We start from the raw sequence: 25647 nt of genomic DNA on the forward strand, positions 1-25647 counted from the left end.
TACCCTGCCCGCCCAAAACCCCAGTCCCCACCCCCAATTAGGTGGACAAACGCTCTGCCTCGGCCCACCACTTCCGGGCCCAAGCCAATAGGAACTCAAACTGCTTAGCCAGTCAGCGCCCTGCGCTACTTCCGGCGTTCTGCGTGCTGCCCTGGAGACGGAGTGGGCGAATCCAAAAGTAGAGGGGTGCTGGACCCGCACTACCTTAAACTGCGCCTGCGCATTCCACTTTGCTCCATTTCTTCACCCCGGGCCTTGGCCAGTGGACCTGCCCTGAAGCATTAGAAGGCTAGACGCGCGCGGTGGCGGGAACCTTCCAGCGGGTGGGCGGCTTCTTCCCACCGAGCGTTCAGGTGAGTGGTGGTAGCAGTTTTAGGGTCTACGAATTTGGGTTCGTGTCTTCCTGAGCGGGTGCGGGGGACACTACAGGCATGGAGGGGCGCCATCCACCTGCCCTCTCTCCGTGAACCCTGTGTCTCTTGCGTCTTCTCTCTTCGGGCTTTGCTTTACTGTTAAACTAAAAACCTTAAACAGTTTTCTTGAGGCTTTGGTTCCGGGCACATGGGACACTTCTTCCAGGACTTAGGTGCAGGGGGGGATTCGGGACTGTAGGGGTTCGGGAGATGCGCTTTATGGACGCTCCAGATTCGGAGTTTTCCCCCTTAAAACCTTGGCGACGCTTCCTGAGTTCTAAGCCGGCTGTGCTGACGGATGTCCATGGACGTAGAGAGACAGCGAAAGCCGCCAATTCGCTGGTCATGAGCTTCTTGGAGTGGGGAGTGTTTATGCAGCGATTCAGCGCCTGCACTTTCGAGATCAGACTAAGCTTAAAACCTGTAGTTAATTCGGCCTGTCAAGGAGGAGCACCTGTTGAATGCTTGGCACAGTGCCTGCTACCTTTTATGCCCTCGAAAAAGGTTGTTTTAGCCTGTGGTTAGCGAAGTTGAGCGTGCATCGGGGCGTGAGGGGGGCGGTGAGTTACACCACAAATAGCTGGGCTCTGCTTCCAAAGTTTCTGATTCAATAGGTCTGGGCTGGGACAGCTGCTGCTAGTTGTGGAGTTAATGATCTGAAGATTAATAAGAGGTAAGTGAAGGGAGGATTCTGGTCTTTATCTGCGTGCCTCTAGCACCTGGTCAGTTTCAGAGTTTGTTGAATTTTCACACCGCAGGATGGTGTTCTCATTTTAAAACTTGAACAGTTCAGTTCAGCCTCACACATAATAGCCCTGAGTCTGGTTTTTACAAGGTATGTTCTTCCTAGCAAGCACACTGGTTATATTATTGACATTTCACTAATTTATTAAATGGTATTGTAAAAAAAATCAATCTCGTCTCATAATTACTATAATGGGGTTATCTTACATTTTAAAGCTTTGCGGAACTGTGTAAGCCACGTGCTGGTATCATATTGAGGCTCTCCCTCTTCCTTAACATTCAATGTGATATCTCTGTGCTAACTGGAGACTCCGTCAATTTAAAATCCATCTTGAAACACTCTGTAAGTATAGCATAGCACAGAATATATGTTACCTGACCTTTGATATAGAATCACCTTAGAAATAAATGCAGCTATAAATCTTGTTGGCCTATTTCTTTCTACCTAAGAGCTCTGTGAAACACCATTATTTCTCTCATTGGGGTTTGATATATCTCAGCATCCTCAAAAAAACAGTATTTGCCAACTTGGTTCTACAACTTCAAAAAAAATTGAATCTTAAATGCCTCATTTGCTCCTAAGTGTGATTCTTTCTGACTTCTGGCTTCTCTGATAATACCTCAGTGAACTTGTAGACTGAGAGTCTTAGAAGACGCGGCACGCCTTTAGAAAATGGGGGAAGACTAAACTGGTGTCTGGAAATGCACACTCGGTGAGAAAACGATAAACACTAGGAAGTAATAACCGTGACAGTCAGGATGGTGATTGCTTTTGGAAAGGACAAGGAGTTGTGATTGCCATAGGCTCAGGAAGGGACTTCTGGAGTAGCAGGCAAAGGGATGTTCTTCACCTGGGTGGTGATCACAAGGATGTCCTTCTTATAATAATTCATTAAACTATACATTTATTTTGTGGGGTTTTCTGTATTTGTGTGTTATTTTACAATTTAAGAGGTTATATATTTTAAATGCATTTTAGGAAGTCTTGGGGTGAGCCAAAAAGAATCTAAAAGCCTGGAATTTCAAACTTCAAAGATAACTTAGAAGATCATCTGATACAATTCTTATTTTACTCTAAGGAAACTGAGCCCCGGAGAGGGAAAGTGCTTCCATAGTAAACCACCCTTACCTAAGCCAACTTTGTAATTGGTGCATTTCATTAATTTCAGGCATGGTCTGCCTAGATGCCACTACTCAGTAAAAGATTGAGGAAAATAATTTGGCCTGAATCAAATTCAAACTTGGAAGATTTAATTTTTTTCTTGTGGCTTAAAACCTTATTTTCAAGGACTCAATTATATAAAACTTATTTCAACACCTTATCCTGGTGTATCCTAATGTAGCCAATTTGTGAGCATTTAAAGGTCTCTGGTTATTTTTTTCTGGCTAAATAGCTTTTCCATCTTAACATATTGTCAATTTAAATCTTACTTTGGTTATATTACATACTATGTAATGTTGACCTGTTGCCACAAAATTACTCCTGTCTGGGCTGCATTTTGGCAGGTCATGAGTCAGTATTGGTTTTTAATGAATGGGTTTTAGGAAGAGAGGAACATAGAGGGAACTTAGTAAAAGTGTTCATTAAAATAAATAGATACTATCTGTGCCGCTTTTGGTTTTTCACTGATTTAAATTCAGATTTCTCCCACATCTTAGAATTAACACAACTTAGAATTTAAAGAATTTTGCTGTCATTAGTATGAGTTCTTCTGATTTGATATAGAGACCAGGTTTGTAATCCAAATAATTAAATGTAACTACTAGCCTATACATTTTTATAGTAGAATTTTTTCCCGTTTTGCCATAAATTTTAATTTCTTTGGAAGAGGGAATCCTAGAATTAGTTATTCCTAGATTCTCAGATTACTGGTTACCTATACCAGGACGGGACCAATTGCTGCATATTGGCCAAATCTGGCTCATAGCCTGTTTTTATATGGCCTACAACAGAAAATACATTCTGGAGATCTGATGTACATCATAGTGATTATACTAAACAATAGTGTATTATGTACTTAAAAGTCGCGACGAGAATAGACCTTACATGTTCTTACCACAAAAAAGTGATAATCATGTGACATGTAGAGGTGTTAACTAATGCTAGGGTAGTGATCATATTCTTATATATAAATGTATCAAATCATATTGTACACTTTCAACTTAAAGTACTTGTCAATTATATCAACAAAAAATTGAGATATTCACATACTATACAGTCCCCTTTTAAAATGTACAATTCATTGAGTTTTTAAAAAAGATTTTATTGGGGGAGAGAGCGAGCATGGGGGTGGGAGGGCAGAGGGAGAGGGAGAAGCAGACTCTGGGCTGAGCAGGGAGCACTAGGGGCTCAGTCCCAGGACCCCAAGATCATGACCTGAACCCAAGGCAGATACTTAACCAACTGAGCCACCTAGGCACCCGGATTCAAGGATTTTTAGTGTATTCACAAAGTTGTACAACCATCAGTACTAATTCCAGACATTTTCATCTGCCCCAAAAGAAATGCCATACTCATTAACTTCTCTTTTACATTCTGTTTCAAAGGGTTTTGCTATAGTTTCTGACTTACTGGATACCATGTCGAAACAGCTGCTTTTAAAGAGTGTATCTTACAGCTTACTGGATAATTTCTGGAACATTTTCTATAGTCTAGCATATGAAATCCTTCCAAAGAGATGCCAATTTAAAATATATTTTGCCAATCAAGTAAATACTTTGATATATTGTAAAGGTATTGTTCAAGATGCTGAATCCACTAATGTACTTCAATTCTAAATAAAATTTGATAAGACTAAATCAATTCCTATTCAGTCATGCAAATTAGGACAAATTGGCCAAGAAAATGAGCTCTCTTAACTGCTTATATCGTAGATGATGAAGTGATTGGTTAAATTTTTTTGTTTGTTTAAATTTAAAACAGGAGGGGCACCTGGGTGGCTCAGCCATTAAGCGTCTGCCTTCGGCTCAGGTCATGGTCCCAGGGTCCTGGGATCGAGCCCCGCATCGGGCTCCCTGCTGGGCGGGAAGCCTTCTCCCTCTCCCACTCCCCCCTGCTTGTGTTCCCTCTCTCGCTGTGTCTCTCTCTGCCAAATAAATAAAATCTTTAAAAAAAAAAAAAATTTAAAACAGGAGTTGGCAAACTTTTTCTGTAAAGGGCCAGATAGTAGATATTTTAGAATGTGTGCAGGCCATTACTCTGTCACAACTCTGCAATTGTAGCCTAAAAGGAGCCTTAGACAATATATAAATGAATGGATGTGGCTATGTTCCAGTTAAGCTTTATTTACAAAAGCAGGCAGCAGGCTGGATTTGGCCCAGGACCCAGTAGTTTGGTGACAGCTGACTTCAAATAATATTTGGATTGACTCTTAGAATCTCTGTGGATTAGATGGAAATATCATTCCATATTTGTTTATAAAGTATTTTAACATACATTGTCTCATTTAAGGTTTAGGTGGGTCATATATTGCCATATTCTATACAGATATTGACACAATGTGCCTGCCTTTGTAACAAGAATGAAAGAAAAGTATCAAGATACATTGGCTGGCATCTCATTCATCCCTCTTTTTGTTACATGTGTTGGAAATAGCTGTCATTTTCATCTTTTTTGTTGAGATCTTGTTGAAGGAAATTGAGTATTGGTTTGTCACTTGTTTTATTTTCCTCTTAGTTTTTTTTTTCTTTCACCCTACAAAAGACATTCATATCCAACACTTGTAGGTGAATTTTCTGAGTTTATAGAATTACTAGGTTTACATATTAAGTATCCTAGACTAATTAATCATGTAACTAGCTTGCGTTTATAAATATTATTTTTGTTTACCTTTTAGGAACTAGAGATGCCATTAGGCTGTCATTTTATCCAATGTGAGAAGTCAGCCCAGAGATGGAAAACTTTATTCTGTATGAGGAGATTGGCCGAGGAAGCAACACCATTGTTTATAAAGGGCGGCGGAAGGGAACAATCAATTTTGTAGCTATTCTTTGTACTGATAAGTGCAAAAGGCCTGAAATAACCAATTGGGTAAGTCAAGTATGTTTCCCTCCCTCTGGGAAAACACAGAGTTATGATCAAGGAGAGGTAGCAGCATTAAATAGAAGCGATTGAACTCACTATAGAAAATACCACATTTTCAATCTGTAATGGGTGGTCTTCTGTCTGTTTAGTGCCACCAGTCTTGAATAATGACTAATAAACATACCTAAGTCATTATCAACTTAGTGTTATTTTTTTGGGAAGAGTCAGGGAAAATATACTCTATATTAGATCATTTACTTATAAATTTAGTATGTGATTTATGAAGCTTACCAAAGGAAGGACGTTGGGTGAGAGTGACTTGGGTTTAAAATTTGTAGCCCAGGCTCTGGACCAAACTTAGCTTTTTCCCCCCCATTGTGGTAAAATACATGTATCAAAAAATTTATCATCTTGACCATTTTTACGTTTATAGCTGGTGATATTAAGTACATTCATTATGCTGTACAACCATCACCATCTCTAGAATTCATTTTTTTTTTTTTTTTTAAAGTAGACTCCATGCCCAGCGTGGAGCCCAATATGGGGCTTGAACTCATGACCCTGAGATCAACACCTGAGCTGAGGTCAAGATTTGGATGCTTAACTGAGCCACCCAGGTGCCCCTAAAAAGTTAATTTCTTAAGAGCAGTTTTAGATTCACAGCAAAATTAAAGTGTAGCGATTTCCCACTTACTGTCCTCCTGCATGCATAGTCTTCCCCATTGTCAGCATCCCTACCAGAGTGGCCCATATATTACAAATGATGAACCCACACTGACACATCATAATCATCCAAAATCCATAGTTGACTTAGGGTGCATTCTTGGTGGTGTACATTCCATAGTTGTGGACAAATATGTAATGATATGTATCTATCATTATAGTATCATCCAGAAGAGTTTCACTGCCCTAAAAATCCACTGTGCTCCACCTATTCATCCCTCCCCCTTCTTTCTGACCTTGGGCAACCACTGACCTTTTTATTATGTCCATAGTTTTGCCTTTTCCAGAATGTTATATAGTTGGAATTGTATGTAGCCTTTTCAGATTGACATCTTTAACTTAGCAATACGCATGTAAGTTTTCTGTGTCTGTTTGTGGCTGATAGCTCGTGTCTTTTTTTTTTTTTTTTGATGAACAACATCACATAGATGTACCAGTTTATTCATTCACCTATTGAAGGGCATCTTGATTGTTTCCAGTTGTGAATAAAGCTCCTATAAACATCTGTGTACAGGTTTTTGTGAGGACATAAGTTTTTAACTCTTTTGGGTAAATACCCAGAGTATGATTGCTGTATGTCATCTTGCACAGCTGAAACTCTATACACATTAAACAATAATTCCTCATTTCTCCTTCCCCAGTCCCAGGCAGCCACCATTCTACTTTGTCTCTGAATGGTACCTCATGTAAGTGGAATCATACCTCCTTTTATGACTGACTTCTTTCACTTAGCATGGTGTCCTCAGGGTTCATCCATGTTGTAGCATGTGTCAGAATTTCTGACATAAGACTCTATAATATTCCACTGTATGTATATACCACATTTTTCTTATCCATTTACCTGTCTTTGGACACTTGGGTTGCTTCTACCATTTGGCTATTGTGAATAATGCTGCTGTGAACATGGGTGTACACGTATGTCTTCAGGACATATTCTGCTTTCAGTCCTTTGGGTATATACCCAGAAAGTGGAATTCTAGGTTTAATTTTTTTTTAAAGGAACTACCACACTGTTTTGCACAGAGGTTGTACCATTTTACACTCCCACCAGCAGTGCACAAGTGATTCCATTTTTCCACATCTTTGGTGGCAACACTTGTTATTCTCTTTGTTTTTGTCTTGAAGGTAGCTATTCTGATGGGTTTGAGGTGTTGGCTTTTGTTAAGGAGTGTGGATTGTTGAGGGAAAACAGGTATATGGGACAAGATACAGGTTAGTTTGTAGAATTCAGCACTAGGAACACAAGGAATTTCTCTTCTAATGAGGTTTTCTCTGAGATGAAAAGCTAAGTCCTCAATTGAGGGGGTGGGGGAAGCCAGTATTTCAGGCAAGAGGGAAGCAGAAGTGAGTTGTCACCTGGAGGACAGACTGGCTGGGGCCATTTGAGATTGGGGATCCTAAATTGAAGCTGGATCAGTCAACATGGCTTGTGTCTGCCTCAGTTGCTTGTGCATATGTGGAGTGTGGATGTCTGAATGGACCCAGAATTGGAGTACTAGAGTGAGTGAGCTGGAAAGTCAAGGAGTGGTGGTCACAGTCTAGGGTGTGTGCAAGATTTTGGAGATGTTACAGCTCTTAGTCAAAACCTAACAATGCAATCCAACAGAAATATAATGGGGGCTACAAATCTAACTTTAAAGTTCCTAGTAGCCACATGGAAAGGACATTTTATTAATATATTTAATCCAGCATAAAGAGTGTATTATCATTTCAACAGATGGGTGGTTGGGGAGATTGAGAGAGTGGAGGTGGACCAGCGTCTGGAAGAGTAGGTACTTGGCATATACTGAGTGATAGGGAGTGTAGGTGGCTGGGCTGTGGCCTGATTTCTGTTGGAATTTCCACACCTCCTTTACTTGTCATCAGGACCTCCCTCTTCCAGTGCCTGAATCAGTGGGGGTCCATTTAAACATGCTCACCTGTGTCTTCCCCATTCTCTTCTGGCCCTTTATTAGGAGTTTATTATAAGGTGCTCCTCAAATTCTCTTGGTTACTCTGATTTTTGTTTTTCTCCTTATCTGTATTCTAAATTATGTGGATTCATTTCCCTTTGTGTTAGAATACGAGCCCACCTAGTTGTTTCTAGAGTGTACCACTTATCCATTTTTAAAATAGGGAGCTCTGTATTTCTATGCATCAATGGACCCATTAGCCTGTGTTGAATGTGAGTGACAGTAGAATTTGTGTGTGTGTGTGTGTGTGTGTGTGTTTAAGAGAATCAGAAAACAAGGATCCAAAGCACTTGGGTAGTTGTCACCAATTTAGAGTCTGGATGGTTTATTAGTAAAGCACACATTTTTGTGGTTTTAGTTTCCACATTTCATGGGATTTTGAAGGGAGAAAGCAAAAATCCCTGAGGTGACAGTTGTTGTTGTTGTTGTTGTTTTTTTATTTTACTGATAGACTCTTGCGTCTTTGTTACTGAGTTTTGAATTCACTCTTGTTTTTGGGGCACAGGTATTCTCATGATCTAATGGAAGTGTACATTTTAAGATCAGTGTGCTCATTGTAATGATTCTTCTTTTAATAACCTGAGTGAATTGATACTGGGATTCACAAGGATATTTTTAAGAATAAAATTGTAGAATCCTTTGAGAATTATGTTAAATATTTTAAAAGTAATACATCATCATTATAGAAAACTTGGACAATCTAGAAAAATGGGTAGAAGAAAAAAAAGCATTGTTCCATCACCTGAGGCAGTCCTGTTCTGTTTTGGTTTGTTTGTTCTAGTCTTTTTTACTGTGAGTTTTTTAAAAAAAATTTAAATCATGGTATTATATAATTTTGTTTCTTGCCTCTTTTACTTAACATTATTATACTGTCATTATACAAAATTAAATGTCTTAAAGTTGGGCTAATATTTTGTCAGTTGATAGTTTATTGTGTTATTGAGCCTTGAGGTTATTTTTATGTAGTAAAGGTTTTTTTTCTTCCTTGAAAATTATTTCTTTCCTGATTATAAAAAGTACTGTGTACTTAATGTAAAAAATAGAAAAAAATCACTAGCAGTTCTGCTCATAACAGCTATTTTGATGTATTCCTTTTGGTCATTTTCCTATGAACATTTCTTTTGCAGTGTTGTGTTTACACAAATACACAAAACTATTGCACAAGTTTTTTTTTTAAGACTGTACATCAAATTAGCATTTTTCCATGTCAACCAGCCTTCAGAGCCATCATTTTTAATGTCTGCATAGAATTCCACCACATTCTGCTATCTTGTTACCCATTTCCCAATTGTGTATTTAGGTGTTTCTTAATAGATATGAGGATTTTAAGAAGTGTGTGTGTGAATGCTCTGTTTTTATAGGTCCGTCTCACCCATGAAATTAAACACAAGAATATCGTAACTTTTCACGAATGGTATGAAACCAGCAATCATCTCTGGCTAGTGGTGGAACTCTGCACAGGTAAGTGTGTGTAAGAAGTGCTTCAGATATATCCACCTTATGTAGTGTTTTTTTTTTTTTTTTAAGATTTTATTTATTTATTTAATTGACAGAGAAAGACAGCGAGAGAGGGAACATAAGCAGGGAGAGGGTCAGAGGGAGAAGCAGGCTTCCCGCCGAGCAGGGAGCCCGATGCGGGGCTCGATCCCAGGACCCTGAGATCATGACCTGAGCTGAAGGCAGTCACTTAACCAACTGAGCCACCCAGGCGCCCCGCCACCTTATGTAGTTTTGAAAAAACATATGATGTAGGTTTTGTTATTTTCCTTTTGTGTTGCAAATATAAGCACTTGATACTCTTGACTGTTCACTTGCACATATGTTGTTTGGTTGTTAAGGTTGGGTAAAGAGCCAAGATGTCTGATAAGAGGGAGACCATAAAATTCAATTTGGGCTTAACTTTATTTTGATATAAAATATTACTAAATCACCTACATAAAAATTTAGAAATATTTTTTAGTGATGAACTTATCAAACAAGTTTTCCTATTCAATAAAAACCAAGTATTTTAGGTCAAGTGGCTATTAGGCAATTAGTTTATAAAGTGATCATCTTTTTATTTTTATGAAGAGAATACTTGTTTATAAAACTTAAGCAATGTGAAAAAGTACAAAGATGAACCAACAATACCACCACCTAACAATAATTAGAGATAACTTGTTATAACTCTTGCTTGATACAACTTTCTGGGACTATATATATAGGGAGAAAACTGAAGATATGGATATTATCTGGGCTTTTAGTTTCAGTGTCTTCAGGGAAAAAGGACCACTGTTAGCGTACTTCTACTCATACATTGAGTAATAAAGGATCATTAAATATTTAGATATATTGTAATTTCTAGCTTTATGCATCTTACCCATTATATTGGAACTTAGACTTTGTAAGACTGAATCATGAAAGAGATTATCTGGAATAATTGCATTTTATTTTTTCTGAATCAATAGGGAAGGACTATGGCTTAATTGCACAGTCGAACACACTGTTGAGGTGATCAGAGGACTTTCCCTGTGTTCCTTTTTGCTTCAGCCATTATTTCTGCTTCCTGACCATTGTCCTAGGCTTACTACTTTATGCCTGTGTTTGGAGCGGCTCCTCACCCACTGAAACAAAATAAACTTCAAAATACCTCCTACCTTCATCATAGTGTTCTGACCCGAACTTTCAGATGACAGCTGAGACTTTTTTATTTTTTTTAAGAGTGTGTGCAGCCTCTGGGGTGGGTGGGGGTGGGGCAGAGGGAGAGAGAGAGAGAATCATAAGCAGGCTCCACGCCCAGCACAGGGCTTGATGCGGGGCTCAGTCTTACAACCCTAAGATCATGACTTGAGCTGAAATCAAGAGTCAGACACCTAACCTACTGAGCCACCCAGGCGCCCCAAGACTTTTTCTTCTCCCTTTTCTCTTTTCTCTCTCCTCTCCTTTTTTTTCCTCTCTTCTGTTCTTTTTTAAGAGAAAGCAGAAGAGTTTTATTTGAGCCCAAGTGAGGACAGCTGCCTGGGATATACAATCTTCACAAAGAAAAGAGTGCTCTGGGGAAGGAACATTATGTGCAGTGTTCTATATGTTTCTCTGAACTTGGCTCCTGTTGGAATCTTGATACTTTGGGGGGGAAAAAAAAGTTTGTTCCCAGCACTTAGACGGTAGAAATATGAGCAGCCTTGGAATAGCGTAGAAATAGAATTCACAGTGTGTCTGCCTTTGACGTTTTATTTCCTCAGTGATATTACTTGAAGGGTTGTGATTTTCTCTTAAGGAAAGGCCTCTTCTCGGCCATGCAGTACTTTGTAGAATGTGATTAACTTTGCACAGGAGTAAATATGGCTAGACTTTGCATGATGTGTTTTAAATGCACAGTTTGCATTAGTATTTACCACTAATTTTTGTAGCTGTTCAATTCCTGAGGGATGAGTTAGAAATCACAGCACCAGAGGGATTCTCCCTGCATCCCACCTGCTTGCTTACTGACTAGTCTCCAGCCTAAGCATAATTCTCTGGAAGCTGGCTCTGGAGTGTGGACACAAATTCCTCTTAGGGTGCTTGGACCACTGTGTTCATTCACATGTGTATTTCCCCTGTCAGGCTGTCCATGTGTACTGATTTGCTCAGTTTTTAAAGGCTCAGTATCTCCCAGCATGGAAGCTCCTGGAGGCACTGTGTTATGCTGGTGAGTTAAAATGGGTGATTTTAATCAACTTGCAGGTGGTTCCTTAGAAATGGTTATTGCTCAAGATGAAAACCTCCCAGAAGATGTTGTGAGAGAATTTGGGGTTGACCTCATTACTGGATTACATCATCTTCATCAGCTTGGCATTCTCTTTTGTGACATTTCTCCTGGCAAGGTAATTCATAAAAGTTTTCATTTCCTAACTGCTTCTGTCTTAGTTATAGTGCTGTCTCAAAGGTGCTTTTATTTTTAGATAAAATTTAGATAAAATATAAACCATATGGAAATTGAGTTAATTTTTTTTCTTTTAAAGATTTTATTTATCTTAGAGAGTGAGAGTGAGTGCTATCAAGAAGAGGCAGAGGGAGAGGGAGAGAGAATCTCCAGCAGACTCCGTGCTGAGCGTGGAGCCAATCCCCCTACCTGAGATTATGACCCAAGACGAAACCAAGAGTTGAGGCCCAACCGACTGAGCCATCCGGAAGCCCCTTGAGTTAATATATTTTTAAAATAAAAAACATAGTGCCATATTTTAGCTACCTGAAGTAGCTTTTAGAATGGGAAGTCTCCCTTCCTCTCAGAATCCTTTGAGTAATTATTGCTGCCAAGGTATACTGTGAATGATGAGCTCAGTAGCTCTATAAAATAAGATGCTAAGCTCTTAAATTATAAGATTATGAGCCATTATTTTAGCTTGATAATGGATTTTGACTTTGTTGTTTGATTAGTGGCACTATGTGTCAAATAGCTTCTTCTCTGGTAAAATTAATGATCCATAACTAAATGTGCTTCAGTATAGTAGAGGCATGAAACCTACGGGTGACACTGACATTTAGAAGTTGTCTGACCCTGGGCAGGTTACCCTTTCTCTCTCTCTCTGCCTTGGCTTCCTTGTCTGTGATCTGGAGATGGATTCCATACTATATTTAGGTTAAGCTTCTAGGGCACTTTCTGGTGTTTTCAATCAATGGCATCTATTATTTATAAGTACATATTCTTAGGGATTTGGTTTGAATTGCTACTTTGTTAAAGTGTACATGATGAAATAAAAAGTTGAATATTGTTAAACATTATTATTGTAGGCCCTCCATATGAGAACATAATTACAGGTGAAGAGACCAAGATTTAGAAAGGTTAAGTAAATTTCCCAGTTCAGACTGCTAGTAAATGGTGGACCTAAGGCTAGATCTCTTAACTTCAAAACCCTAGTTTTGAGCCTGTGAGTAAACAACACCTTGGACAGGTGGGTTTTCAAATCCTCCTTCAGCTGTCATGGAGGATTGGTGAGGATAGATTGTTCCATATACATTGTTCTTTATCTTTCCCAAAGGCATGTGGTTTCCCTCTGTGGTTATGATGTGTTCATTGTATACATCTGAGAATGGGCAGTTTAATATTTGATTCTATTGTTAAAATATTGGATTGGTTTATTTTTAAAAAGATTTTATTTGACAGAGACACAGTAAGAGAGGGAACACAAGCAGGGGGAGTGGCAGAGGGAGAAGCAGACTCCCCACTGAGCAGGGAGCCCAGTGCGGGGCTCGATCCCAGGACCCTGGGATCATGACCTGAGCCGAAGGCAGACGCTTAACGACTGAGCCACCCAGGTGCCCCCGATTTATTTTTTTCTTTAGCTGCTTTTAAAAATTTGCATGCATTTAATTTTTTGAGTAGTATGAAGCAAGAAGGCCAATGCTCTGAGTTCTTCAGTGGGATGTGAAGAGGTACTGATGGGAGTGCAAATGGAGCTGGTTTCTGAACACCTTTATTTTTTCATCTTTATAGATACTCTTGGAAGGGCCTGGCACATTGAAGTTTAGTAATTTTTGCTTGGCCAAAGTGGAAGGTGAAAATTTGGAAGAGTTCTTTGCTTTGGTGGCAGCAGAAGAAGGAGGAGGTGATAGCGGGGAAAATGTACTGAAGAAAACCGTAAAAAGTAGAGCCAAAGGTATGTGGAGAGTTACAGATCAGAACCCTGCGCTGCCTAAGTCACGTGTTTAGGAGATGATGTCGACCTTATGTTTTTGCCAGCCAAAATAATATATTGAAAATAATGGTGAGTAGAAGTGTGGATATGGGGATGGCTTTGTCCATAACCCAAAGGTTTTCACATAGGTCCAATACTGTGTAAAGTACAGGGAATCTCTAACAAAGCCTATAGCCTATCCTTGGCTTTCTATGTCGCTGACTACTCATTAAACAGGATGGCCGTTTTGTCCTGCTTCCTTCTGTATCCTCGGTACTTAGAACAGTGCCTGGCCCACACTTTCAGCTCAGTAGATATTTTTCAACATTGATGAGTAGCTGATGCTCTGAAACTAAGGGAGATTGTTAGGGTGCATTCTTGGGAGGTGGTTTTGCCAGTGAGATGGGGCCTGAGGTGTTAAGAGTTGCTGTGCTTGAGGGGAAATTGTGAAGTGATATCTCTTTTGTAATACTCTTTTTTGAGAGTGAGAGAGAGAGAGCATGCACTTGTGAGTAGGCCTGGGGCAGGAGGGGGAGAGGGAGAGAGCAAATCTTAAGCAGGCTTCATACCCAGTGTGGAGCTGATGCGGGGCCCAGTCTCACAACCTGAGATCGTGACCTGAGCCGAAATCAAGAGTTGGACTCTTTAACTGACTGAGCCACCCGGACACCCCTCTTTTGTAATGTTCTATGTGTAAATCTGTCGTGAAACTTAACACACATAATCATTTTTCTGTGTTGTCTTTTCTCATGCAGTTGTGTTGGTAGGGACTTCATATTCATTTGTTCATTAGTATGTTTATTAACTCAATGTTGAAGGAAGAAGAAATAAAGTGTATAAAGTCAACAGAAATTTAGACATGTTCTAGATATTGGAAATATGGATGTGAACAAACAGGCAAAAATCCCTGGTCTAACCAAACTTGCATTCTAATCGGGGAAGACAGACATTCACCTTCAACACCTATAAATGATGTACTTATTAAGTGTTGGGCAGGGTGCTTGGGCATCTTGGGGGTCTTATTTATGTTTGCTTTCTCAGGACCTGGCAAAGTAAAGGCAAATAGGCCCTCCGTAAGTGTTTGCTGCATGAGTGAATGTATGTATGAAATGTGATAGCATAGCAAAAATGTCACACAGGAGAGCTTTAAACCCTGGGGCCGCATGAGACTGCTGCCCTGGCTGTAATGGGCCCTGGAGATACTATTTGCTGGAAGATTTACCTCAGTGGAATTTTATTTTCCAAATGATTGGTGTTGACTCACTTCATGGAAAGAATATTCTCATTGGAAGATGAAAGGCTTTTTGGTGGAATTCTGGTGGGTGTTCTGCAACCGCTCGGCCATGTGACTTAGGGGATATTAGGGGACCCTCTAAGCTTCAATTTCTCCCATCAGTAAATAAGGGAACATGGAATTTGCTACTTCTCTGTAAAATTAAACTTTGTATAAAGTCTAAGTGGCACCCCTTAGTGTTCTTCACTAAACATTTCTTGTTCTCCTGGATTGTATCTTCTCCCTGCCAAAGCTAAGGAAGTGTGAGCAGAAGTGTGGGGGTTACTTTGAGGTGGGCATTTTCAGAGCCAGTGTGCAGTTTGCTACATTCTTTCCCCCTGTCTTGGTGATGGAGGAAGCAAGTGTTGAGATGGCTCTTTGAGTGACTCTGAGGATCAGGGCCCCTGGGCTGACCTGTGGTGGACATGTAGTTGGAGTAATGAACCTTTGTTGGTAAGCCAGTGGGAAATTGGGGTGTTACTGCTATATAACGTAACCTATTCTAATGAAAATATTATAATCAAAGGTTCTTTTGATTATTTAAAGTGTTAACTTAAAAAAGAATATACCTAGAATTGTGCCACACCTCTAACTCACGTGGATTTTCAAAACCTCTTTGTATTCTTATGTATCCTTGTAAATGAAACCTTAAAATTAGAAACCATTAAAAAATGTGGAATACACATGAAGGCATATAGTCATGTGCACGCTTTCCTACAACCTTTTTTTACTTTACCAGGTCCCTGTGAGGTAGATTTGTTTTGGGGATTGATAGAAATGCTTAACAAAGTTGTTCTTTATACTTCTAGGATCTCTTACATACACAGCGCCAGAAATTTTGAGGGGTACTGACTTCTCCATCACCAGTGACCTCTGGTCTTTGGGCTGTCTGCTTTATGAAATGTTTTCAGGTGATTCCTTTCTGGTTCATTTTAAAATCAGAGCCGGGCACACACAAAAAGATGAAGTCTGTAGTTTGCAACAATTTTACCTGGAAGATGTGAAAAAAACCTGGCTTTTCTAAGTTTTTATATAACTGGTTTTGGCTTGCTTCCCTCTGTATTCCTCCTGTATGCTTGGCATCTAGGCGTATGTCTAGAACCTTTGACATACAGGTCAAGGAACTTTTGACATATAGGTATTTTTCAGGATAATCATTTGGAAAAATGTGCCTACTTATTAAAAACTGATTATTAGTAGAAATTGTTGTAAGGTACCTTGTACCTGGAATTTTTCAGATGTGTCCAGTGGCCCATGCAGCCCTTGGATCATGGTAATGGTCCATAAATGCATTAGCATATTTATTAGGATGATAAGTTTTGAAATATAGAAATATAAAAATATACAGTGTGCCTGGGCTGTACCAAGCATTCAATAAGTAGTTATTGCTCCATATTTTTTCCTGTAAACTTTATAATCCTAAACTATCTGTAGTTGAGATTTATTTAGAATTATTAGTAATAGCAAACTATTGTCTAATTTGCAGTTTTTCTTGTGATTTCAGGAAAACCTCCATTCTTCTCAGAAACTTTTTCAGAATTAGTTGAAAGGATTCTTTATGAAGATCCTTTGCCACCTATTCCAAAAGGTACGATTTGTGTGTGTGTGTGTGTGTGTGTGTGTGTGTGTGTGTGTGTGTGTGTGTGTGATAAATGCAGTTAGTTTACATCTGACACTTATGGTAGATTTTTATCCAAAGTCTGTTTTTTGATTCCTAATCCCCAAATTTACATTTTATGCATAGTTCCAGATTTATATTTTTAGAAATGTTAGCATTCCCTTTGCTTTTTAAGACCTTGAAATGAAGAACAAAGTACTAATAGATGCCCTCATTTAAAAACACAAATTATTTTGTGCTCATATCAACAGAAGTCTGGTTTAAAGATTTTAAAAACCCAAACTTCTGTTATTTTTTTTTTGTGTATCATTTACTTTGTGCTCATGTTCCATGTAGTTATTTCTGTTTAGTATTTAAATAGGCACAAGTCAGTCATTTGTCAGTCCTTATCTCAATCAGAATGTCCCTGACGAGTTTTTAAAGTCTTTTAAACTAGATATAGTTGTAGTATTTTAAAAGTATTGGAACTTTAATCATATGAATTTTGATTAATATAACAATCTACCACTAACAATTGTAAGGCAAGAAAAGGAAAAAGCCCCAAACACAAAAAGATAGTAAAGCACTTTGCTGGATGTACACCACAAAAAAAGTTGAGTTTCAAGACACACAAATGAAAACAGGACTTTACCTAACATGTACGTTTTTAGAAGAAAAAACTTTTAAAAGTAATTAATGGAAGAACTGGGAATGCAGAATTCTTTTAGGATTTCAAGAGCCATCCTGAAAGGGAAAAAAACCCAAAATCTTATTCTGAAAATAGTCTATACTTATTAAAACAAAACGAAACTGCATTTGTTTATTCTTTAACTTTTATATTAAGAATGACTGATTTCTACAAAAGCTATCTCCTGTAATGGTGATTTCTGATTTTTGTTTTGTTTTGAATACTCATAATATTATTGGTTTGTCCTGTAAGTTAAGGATTTTTATGCAGGGAAGAGAAACTGAAAATGCAGGTGTCAAAGGTCTGGTCAGGATACCCCTGGTGGCCCAGGCTTAATTAGGCATCTTCCTTTAACTGTGGCCATAGTGCCCAGTAACACCTTCTGTTTCATGTCTTTGTCCACTGTCTTCATGGCCACTTGTAACCAGAGACTGATAATTTGGTTGTGGTATATTCTAAGTTAAAAAGAACCAACATTTGGAGAATACTGGAATTGGCCAGTATCATAATATTGTCATATTGTTTTCCTGTTAAGAATCTTTAAAAGAGGGAGAGGGAGAAAAGAAGGATTGCAAGTATTTTTATTGTACCTTGTAAAGGCAAGTTGGTCAAATTAAGAATGCCTCAGAAAATGAGGCATAATTAAAAGTTGAAGATAAGGGTATGAGTTTGTCGGGCTGGTGATCCTTACTGGGCTTATTCAATAAAGAGAAAGTTGAGAGGTTAGTCAAGACTCAGTTTTTGAGATTCATGTTTTTTATGGTCTAGGAAAAAATATTTTTATGCCCACACCTCACCCCCCATTAAATGGAGGCTGTAATTGTTAATAATGGATTCAGTGTTTTCTTAAAAATGATATGTGTTTAAAATACTATTACTCTAAATAGTATGGTATGGTGTAGGGTATGTATTCATGTACTTACCACTTGTTTTTCTTTTTGGGAATCAATTTGTGTGTAGATCCCTCTCTTCCTAAAGCTTCTTCAGATTTTATTAATTTGCTTGATGGCTTACTTCAAAAAGATCCTCAGAAAAGGTATGTATGGGTAGTATTTTAGTATGGAGAAAAGGAATCTTTTTCTCCTTTCAAGTACTTCTAAAATAGTACTGTTATATAGAGAGAGCTATTCGAATTACTCTTACCATAAACTCAGATTTTGTTTCTTTTGTTTCTTTTTTTTTTTTTTTAGAGTTTTCTCTCTGTTGCAGGTATTTTTAAGTTTTTAATTCCAGTTAACATACAGTGTAATATTAAAGATTTGTTTATTTTAGAGAAAGTGAAAGAGGGTGAGTGAGGGGAGGGGCAGAGGGAGAAATAGACTCCCTGCTGAGTGGGAAGCCCTACGTGGGGCTCGATCCCATGACCTAAGGTCATGACCTGAGCTGAAATCAAGAGTCGGCTGCTTAGCCGACTAAGCCACCCAGGTGCCCCTAACATACAGTGTGGTATTAGCTTCAGGTATACGATGTGGTGATTCAGCACTTCCATACATCACCGGTGCTCGTCGCAGCAAGTGCCCTCCTCCATCCCCAGCACCTATTTCATCCATCCTCCCCCCCACCTCCCCTCTGGTAACCAGCAGTTTGTTTTCTCTAGTTAAGAGTCTGTTTCTTGGTTTCTCTCTCTGTTTGCAGGGGTTTTTAATCATGAGGAAGTTTTAAAAGTCCATTTATCCTTTAATATATTAAATAGTTGCATAGTAGGTTGACAGATTTTCTTGTAACTCCCAAATCCAAGAGGGGCATTTTTTCCCATTGTGGATTTCAGGCTAAAACTGTCTTATACTATTGAACGAGGGATGATGCTGTCAAGATAGTTAATGTAATAACTACTGAGTGGTATTTTAATGTGATATGTTTTTATGATAATCCTGTCATAACGAGGGTATCAAGTGCGAGGATCATAGGCACAGTGTGAATTTTCTGGGTTACAGTAATGGCAGAAAGTTAGAAATCACTGTGGCACGGGATAGGGGAGGGTGGAAGGGAGGGAGGGGAGCAGCCCGGAGGGGGCCTCCCTGGGTTGGCAGACAAGAGCAACTGGTTTCTATTTCAGATTCTGCCTCCAGGTAACTGGGGGGTTTTTAGGCAACTATTTGGGGTCTTTGCTTCAGGGTGTAAAATGAAGAGTCAGTTCAGTGTAGCATGTAAAATAATGCATTCTCTAGGTTCCTTAAATATAAGAGAAAAACTGCAGAAGGAGATGCTAATTCTTGTATAAGTTGTAGGACAAACCCCTCGCGCTTACAATGGATGCTTTTAGGATTGGTGTTATTTTGCTATAGTCTTTCTTTTGGTAGGATACAAATATACTTGAGAATGATGTATTCACATTTCCACATATTAACATTCTTGTATACTTTATTGCATAAGTGGTACCACTCTGTAACCTAGTTCTTTCTATATGTCTGCTAAGTCCTTTTAAATGGCTGTAGAATGTACATGTGCTAACCTTAAGCACATTTAGAGTGTTTTTTTTTTTTTTTAAGATTTTTATTTATTTGACAGAGAGAGAGACAGAGAGCACAAGCAGGGGGAGCAGCAGAGGGAGACGGAGAAGCAGGCTCTCTGCTGAGCAGGGAGCCCGATGGGATCATGACCTGAGCCAAAGGCAGCCGCTTAACAACTGAGCCACTCAGGCGCCCCTAGAGTATTTCTTGATTTAGAATATTATATGGGCTGCTACAGTAAAAATCCTTTTGTGTATTTGTTGTTCACTTAGGTAGTTAGCAGCTTTGGAGAGATTTCTGACAGTGGGTTTGGTGGCCAGAGGCTAAGAACATGAAACAGTTTGATGCATTTGCTACATTCTTGGAATGTGTGCTGGTTTAGTAACCTTAGAGAGCCCCTTCCCTCCCTGTGTTACCTACAATGGACTTTGTTGACCTTATTTATATTTGCCAAGCTGCCAGATGAAAAAGAAATTTCACTTTATTGGCAATTTTTATTTCTCTGTTAGTGAATTTTAAGAGCCCTTTGTATAAAAGGGGTATTATGTGTGATTGCAGATTCTTTCTCTTCATTAATCATGTTTTAGTTTTGATCTAAGTAGTTTTTCTTTTTTTCTTTTTTTTAAGTAGGCTCCATGCCTAGTGTGGAGCCCAACACAGGGCTTGAACTCATGACCCTGAGATCAAGACCTGAGCTGAAATCAAGAGTCGGATGCTTAACCAACCAAGCCACCCAGGCACCCCAAAGTAGTCTTTATTTCAATAGAGACATTTTGAATAATCACATTTTCTCTTTTGTTTTGAAATTTCAGTCAGGCTTAACCATTCCAAGTCTGATGATTATAACTAGAAACCTACTCTATTAATTATAAAAACTAATGCATTGAAAGTAAGTCTGGATTTTAGATACAGCCTGAAGTCATTTTAATGTGGGTGAACTAGCTAGATAACATTTTGGCTCCTACACAGAAGTATGACTGTGTAAAATTATGAGGTTAATTTTCTTGTTTATTTCTGAATGCGGTTCTAAAAGTGAAGTCCCCAAAATGAAATGTGTGAAACAGGTAGGGTATATAGAATAAAGGATGACAGAATTATAGATTGATAATTGATATGTTTACTTTAAAATTTTAAGCTAATTATAGACTCCTTTCATAGACTGTTTTTGAGAACCCAAAATGCTTTCATCAGGCTCCATGGAATATGAGCGCTGAGACTTCTAATACTTAGTTGTCAGACTCTTTCATTCGGTACCATTTAAGGCTTCTGAATTATTTTTTTGGGTTTCACTAAGAGATTAATTATATACTAAAATGAAAATAGGGGCGCCTGGGTGGCTCAGTTGGTTAAGCGTCCTACTCTTGGTTTTGGCTCAGGTCATGATCTCAGGGTGGTGGGATTGGGCCCCGAGTCAGGCTCCACACTCAGCAGGGCGTTTGCTTGAGACTCTCTCCCGTATCCCCTCTGCCCATATATGTGCTCTCTGGTGCATTTTCTGTCTCTCAAATAATTAAAATCTTAAAAAAAAAAAAAAGTAAAGTATGAAAGAATTGCTGAGCTTCATTTATAGAGACAAATTTATAAATCCTAAAATCTGGTAGATGTAGTTGGGACATGACTTGGGAATTGTGCATGGTAAATAAATCATGTTAAAATAGAATTTTAACAATTATGTTTTATAAAGATTAACTTGGGCAGGCTTACTGCAGCATTCATTTTGGAAGGATGCCTTCACTAGGAAAGATCAGGAATCAAGCCCTGAGGATTCCAACGTCAGGTAGTATATAAGCTTATCTTTGTGTGGGGGGCATGGTTATTAGATGATCATACTGATTACTATTCTATCAATGCAGCATCAGTGACATGAATTTCTCCGCTGACTAGGAGAAAATCAAACATTTCTTTAAGCGTTGCTTAAAGAGTTTAGTCATGACATTCTGTGTTCTCGAATTTGCTTTTTCTGATCAGTTGTTTATTCTCCAGTGATTTAGTATGCTAGTCATTAGCTCTGGCCACCAACTGTAACTCACTTTCCACCTTGCACGCACATGGTAGGATCTCATTTCCCCGTTTTGAGTTAGATGTGGTTATGTGACTTGCTTTGGCTAATGAAATGTGAGCAGAAGTGACGTGTGTTCATTCTGCATGGAAACCTCACAAGCCAGTGTGAGATTTGACACATTTCTTCCCCCTGATGGGGTAACTGGGATGAAGATGTCCAAATAGGGTTGCTGTCAGGCCGGGTCTTCCATGACTGTGATGAGTGTAGCTTCCCTGCAATGGCTGTGTGCATGAGTGAGACAAAGTGATGAGATTTAAGCCACTGGGACTGGTGGGTTGTGTTTTACCACAGTATAACCTAGCTCCTGTCTGATCCTGACTAATACACCTCATTTTTGTTATGAAATCTTCTTAGCCCAGGACACTTACACAAGTGGTGGTATAAAGAACCAGCTGAGAAGTGGTCGAATAAAGTTCTGTTAATTGGCTTTGCTCCCCCTCCACTTATTCAGTGGTGAATGATTGTCTGATTCTGGATTTTCATCTTGGCAGATTCAGTGTATTGGATAAGAGAAGCCTGAGTTTTAGTTAAGGTCTCTCCCAAACTTGGGTTTCTCTGATCCAGTGAGATTCAATCCTGTTCTCCCCATTGTGTTAGGGTCTGTGGGGACTACAGAAAGTGGGGCCCTGGTCCTGGTCTTCTAGCATTAGCAAGTCACAGAACACCTCTGCCCTTAGTTTGTCATCTTCCCTTTTAAATCTCTATGCCTTTGATTTTGTTTCTTGCCTTATTGCCCTTGCTAAGCCTTTTTCAGTAAGATGTTGAACGGGAGTGATGAAAGTGAATATCTTTGCCTAGTTTCTGCCTCTGGGGTGAAAGCCTTCAGCCTTTCACCATTAAGTAAAATGAGCTGGAGGTTTGTGTAGCTGCTCTTTGTAGTTTGAATGAATGTTCAATTTTGTCAAATGCCTTTTTCTATCAGTTGATAAGATCATATGGGTTTTCTTCTTTAGGCTCTGATTATGGACTCTTACATAAATTGGTTTTTAAATATTGAGCCAGCCTTGCAATCCTACAGTAAACCCCACTTAGTCATGCTATTTTAGAATTTTTATGTCTTGCTGCAGGTGTTTGGGGCCAAGTGGCAGGAGGACAGCAAGATAGGAGAAAAAAAGAACAGAGCAACAGGGATTTGCCTCATGTTCTTGAGATCATAGCTGTGTGATTAAAGGAGGTGCCCCTCTCTGTTGTAGGCACTGGCTAGAAGCTGCTGTTTCCCCAGCTAGCTGCTGCAGGATTACCCGGAGACTGGAACAGAATAAAATGGAAAAAGAAACAAAACAGAACAAAAAACCAAAACAAACCAGGGGATTTCCCCCGCTCTGGACCCTTAGAGGTCCCGTGTCCTGTTCGTTAGAACAGAAATAGGAAGCTTCTCTTGGGGGCTCCTTTTGTCTGTACTCATTGCCTTTGAGTCCAGGCCAGGCAATACTGGAAGGAGAAAAAATGGAAACTCACTGTGGGTTTATTGGTACTTTGAGTTCTGGTTTCTTTCCCCAATCTGAGTGCTGCTATTTATTTCTCAGGGATAAGGTTTATAGACTCTGTACAATGCCTTTGGTATAGTGAGTGCTCATTTTAGCTACTCAGTGACCATACTTTCCAACTCCACGGCTTTGCCAAATGTTACTTGTAAGTTAATGATCTTTTCCCACCTCTTGTTCTACACAGAAAATGATAGAAAGCTCAAAAGTAAATTTGATTGTGTTGGTTTTCTCCTGTTGAACAGCAGGAAAGTGATGCAGCATTCTGGGACACAAGATTCCAAGGAGTTTTTGAAGCCTCCGAGCAGACAAGCCAAGGGGGAGAAGAGTGGTCAACGACTAAGTCATTCTTTCAGACTAGGTGAGCTCTCACTGGAGCATGTTCCTGCCGCTCACAATGCTGTTTCTGAGAGTTTCTAGTTTTTGTTACCACTCCTTTAAGTCTGCATCCTGCTCTTCTCATGGTATTTTTGGTCCTTTATGGATAATGTTTTTCTTTCCTGCCACAGAAAATCCAACTGAGTTGCGGCCTAAAAGTACTGTTGGGGGTCAACCGAATGAGTCCATGTTTCTTCTCAGGTATGTATGTTGACAGAGCAGGAGAGAATCCATGGGAGATGACAGGGTCTTCCCGAAGCATCTGTTGTCCTGGTGCCAAACTGTTACACAGAGCTAAAGGACAGGGATGTGAGTGCCAAATTCCAGTTTCACTCTCTGCTTTCAAAGTTAATGTTAAGTGCTGGCCAATGGAATGTTGACTTGGCTGTGCATTTTTAAAAGTTTTTAATTGAACCACCTATTCATAAGGGTTGAAACCTCTTCATTTTGTACTTTCCCTTCAAATAGAATTAGATTTGAAATTTTAGCAGGCCAGCTTCTTTATTGGATAAAGGCCCACAGGAAAGAACAGGTGTTTTTTGTTGTGTTGTTTTATATGGAGGCCTCAATAATGTTTACTTAATAATGTAATCATCGAAATAATTAAAAAATCAAAGGTATTTTATTTTTTTATTTTTATTTTTTTTAAAGATTTATTTATTTATTTTGAGAGACTGAGAATGAGAGAGAGAGAGAGAGAGAGAGTGCACATGAGAGGGGGGAGGGTCAGAGGGAGAAGCAGACTCCCTGCCAAGCAGGGAGCCCAATGCGGGACTCGATTCCGGGGCTCCAGGATCATGACCTGAGCCGAAGGCAGTCGCTTAACCGACTGAACCACCCAGGCGCCCAAAAAATCAAATGGTATTTTAATGTGATTAAGACCAATGTATTTAAAATCTTAGTAATACGTGTTAAGTGTTACATTTTATTTATAGTTTTAGTCTTAGACACAAATAGTTTTATTTTAATGACATAGGGGTTGTAACAATGAACTAAAGTTTCCTGACTTGTTTTACTCTATTTAAATATAAAATATGTTAACTTTATCTATATACATTCTAGGCATTTTAAATTCAGTTTTTAAAAACTTTGATCTTTGGCATATTTTGTGAGTTAAATAAGGACTTGTTCAAGGAATGAATAAACAGATAAGTGAAAGAGAGGAGAGAATCTTGATACTTGGGAATTTGAAGGAATTCATTGTAAAAGACCCTAATGATCTGAATGGAAAAATTTCTTAAAATGAAAAACTCGGAGACCCAGGAGTAATGGAGTGACCCACAGAGTATGACAACCAATTTTAAGGGTAGGAGGGATCATTAAAAAGAGATGCAGATTATAACTTGTTTCTTAAATAGGTACCAAGATCATTTTCCATTTCAAACATATTCTGAAATTGTAAATATTTTCCATCCTTTGTAGAGTCCGATCTATTTTATTATGTCAATCCTGATACCAGCAGACATTTAAAAAATAATAAAATCAATGTTTTAAGGTTTTTAGTTAAAATAGAAACTACTGTATATAACATAGGTGCTATAAATAAAAGAAATAAATTAGCCAGGAAATTGCTTTGACATTTACAAAAAAAGTGTTGGATAATCACAAATTAGGGTTTAAATATATGAGATCACCTAGAATCTTGATTATTCTGTTTTTTTTTCCATGAGGTGTGTTTTTTTTTTTTTTTCTCCTCCAGATAATAGTAAACACGTAAAAGTTTCTAAAATGTGAGTAATGTTGACTGGTCTGTATTTTCCAGTTCTCGTCCAACTCCAAGAACGAGCACTGCAGTGGGATTAAGTCCTGGTGAGGATAGGACTCAGCGTTCACCCCAGAAGACTTCTCCTTCAGTCACGGTGAGCAGAGGGGGACTTTTTGTTTTTTTCACATATGATATAGAGACTCAGAAGAATAATTGCCAAGTTCATCTTTGAACTATGATCGAAATGACGAAATTTACAATTAAGTCGTCATCTTTGATCACTGGTTTTTCTGGTAAGTACTCTTAAGAGGGAGTTGGTTCATAGTTATTTCTTTGATAACAGCTTTCCTGAGATATGATTAACATCCCATGTCATTCACCCAGTTGGAGTGTACAATTCAGGCGCTTTGAGCATATTCATGGAGTCATGCAGCCATCACCACAGTCAGCTTGAGAACACTCATCATCCCACAAAGAAACCGCACACCTATTAGCAGTCACTCCCATCTTCCCTCAATTTC

At 38.9% G+C, this 25647-nt stretch overlaps 1 protein-coding gene across 2 annotated transcripts in view; it reads left to right on the forward strand.

The window, feature by feature from the left end:
• The first annotated feature begins 284 nt into the window (after window positions 1–284).
• Window positions 285–25647, forward strand: part of ULK4 (unc-51 like kinase 4) — a 616362-nt gene continuing 590999 nt past the window's right edge. The window contains exons 1-12 of one of the 2 annotated variants that reach the window (XM_028107191.2): window positions 285–353; window positions 4994–5187; window positions 9218–9317; window positions 11559–11698; window positions 13309–13471; window positions 15572–15673; window positions 16267–16350; window positions 18008–18083; window positions 21182–21274; window positions 23289–23404; window positions 23553–23622; window positions 25184–25280. In XM_028107191.2, coding sequence (XP_027962992.2) covers window positions 5050–5187; window positions 9218–9317; window positions 11559–11698; window positions 13309–13471; window positions 15572–15673; window positions 16267–16350; window positions 18008–18083; window positions 21182–21274; window positions 23289–23404; window positions 23553–23622; window positions 25184–25280 — 1179 coding nt within the window. In that variant the 5' untranslated portion in view covers window positions 285–353; window positions 4994–5049. The remainder of the gene's footprint in view (window positions 354–4993; window positions 5188–9217; window positions 9318–11558; window positions 11699–13308; window positions 13472–15571; window positions 15674–16266; window positions 16351–18007; window positions 18084–21181; window positions 21275–23288; window positions 23405–23552; window positions 23623–25183; window positions 25281–25647) is intronic. The other variant, XM_028107192.2, reaches the window with a different exon arrangement.

This window comes from Eumetopias jubatus, unplaced genomic scaffold, assembly GCF_037043125.1.
Source record: "Eumetopias jubatus isolate StellerSeaLion01/CBP00866 unplaced genomic scaffold, mEumJub1_p1.0 scaffold_1, whole genome shotgun sequence".
NCBI classification, from domain to species: Eukaryota; Metazoa; Chordata; class Mammalia; order Carnivora; family Otariidae; genus Eumetopias; species Eumetopias jubatus.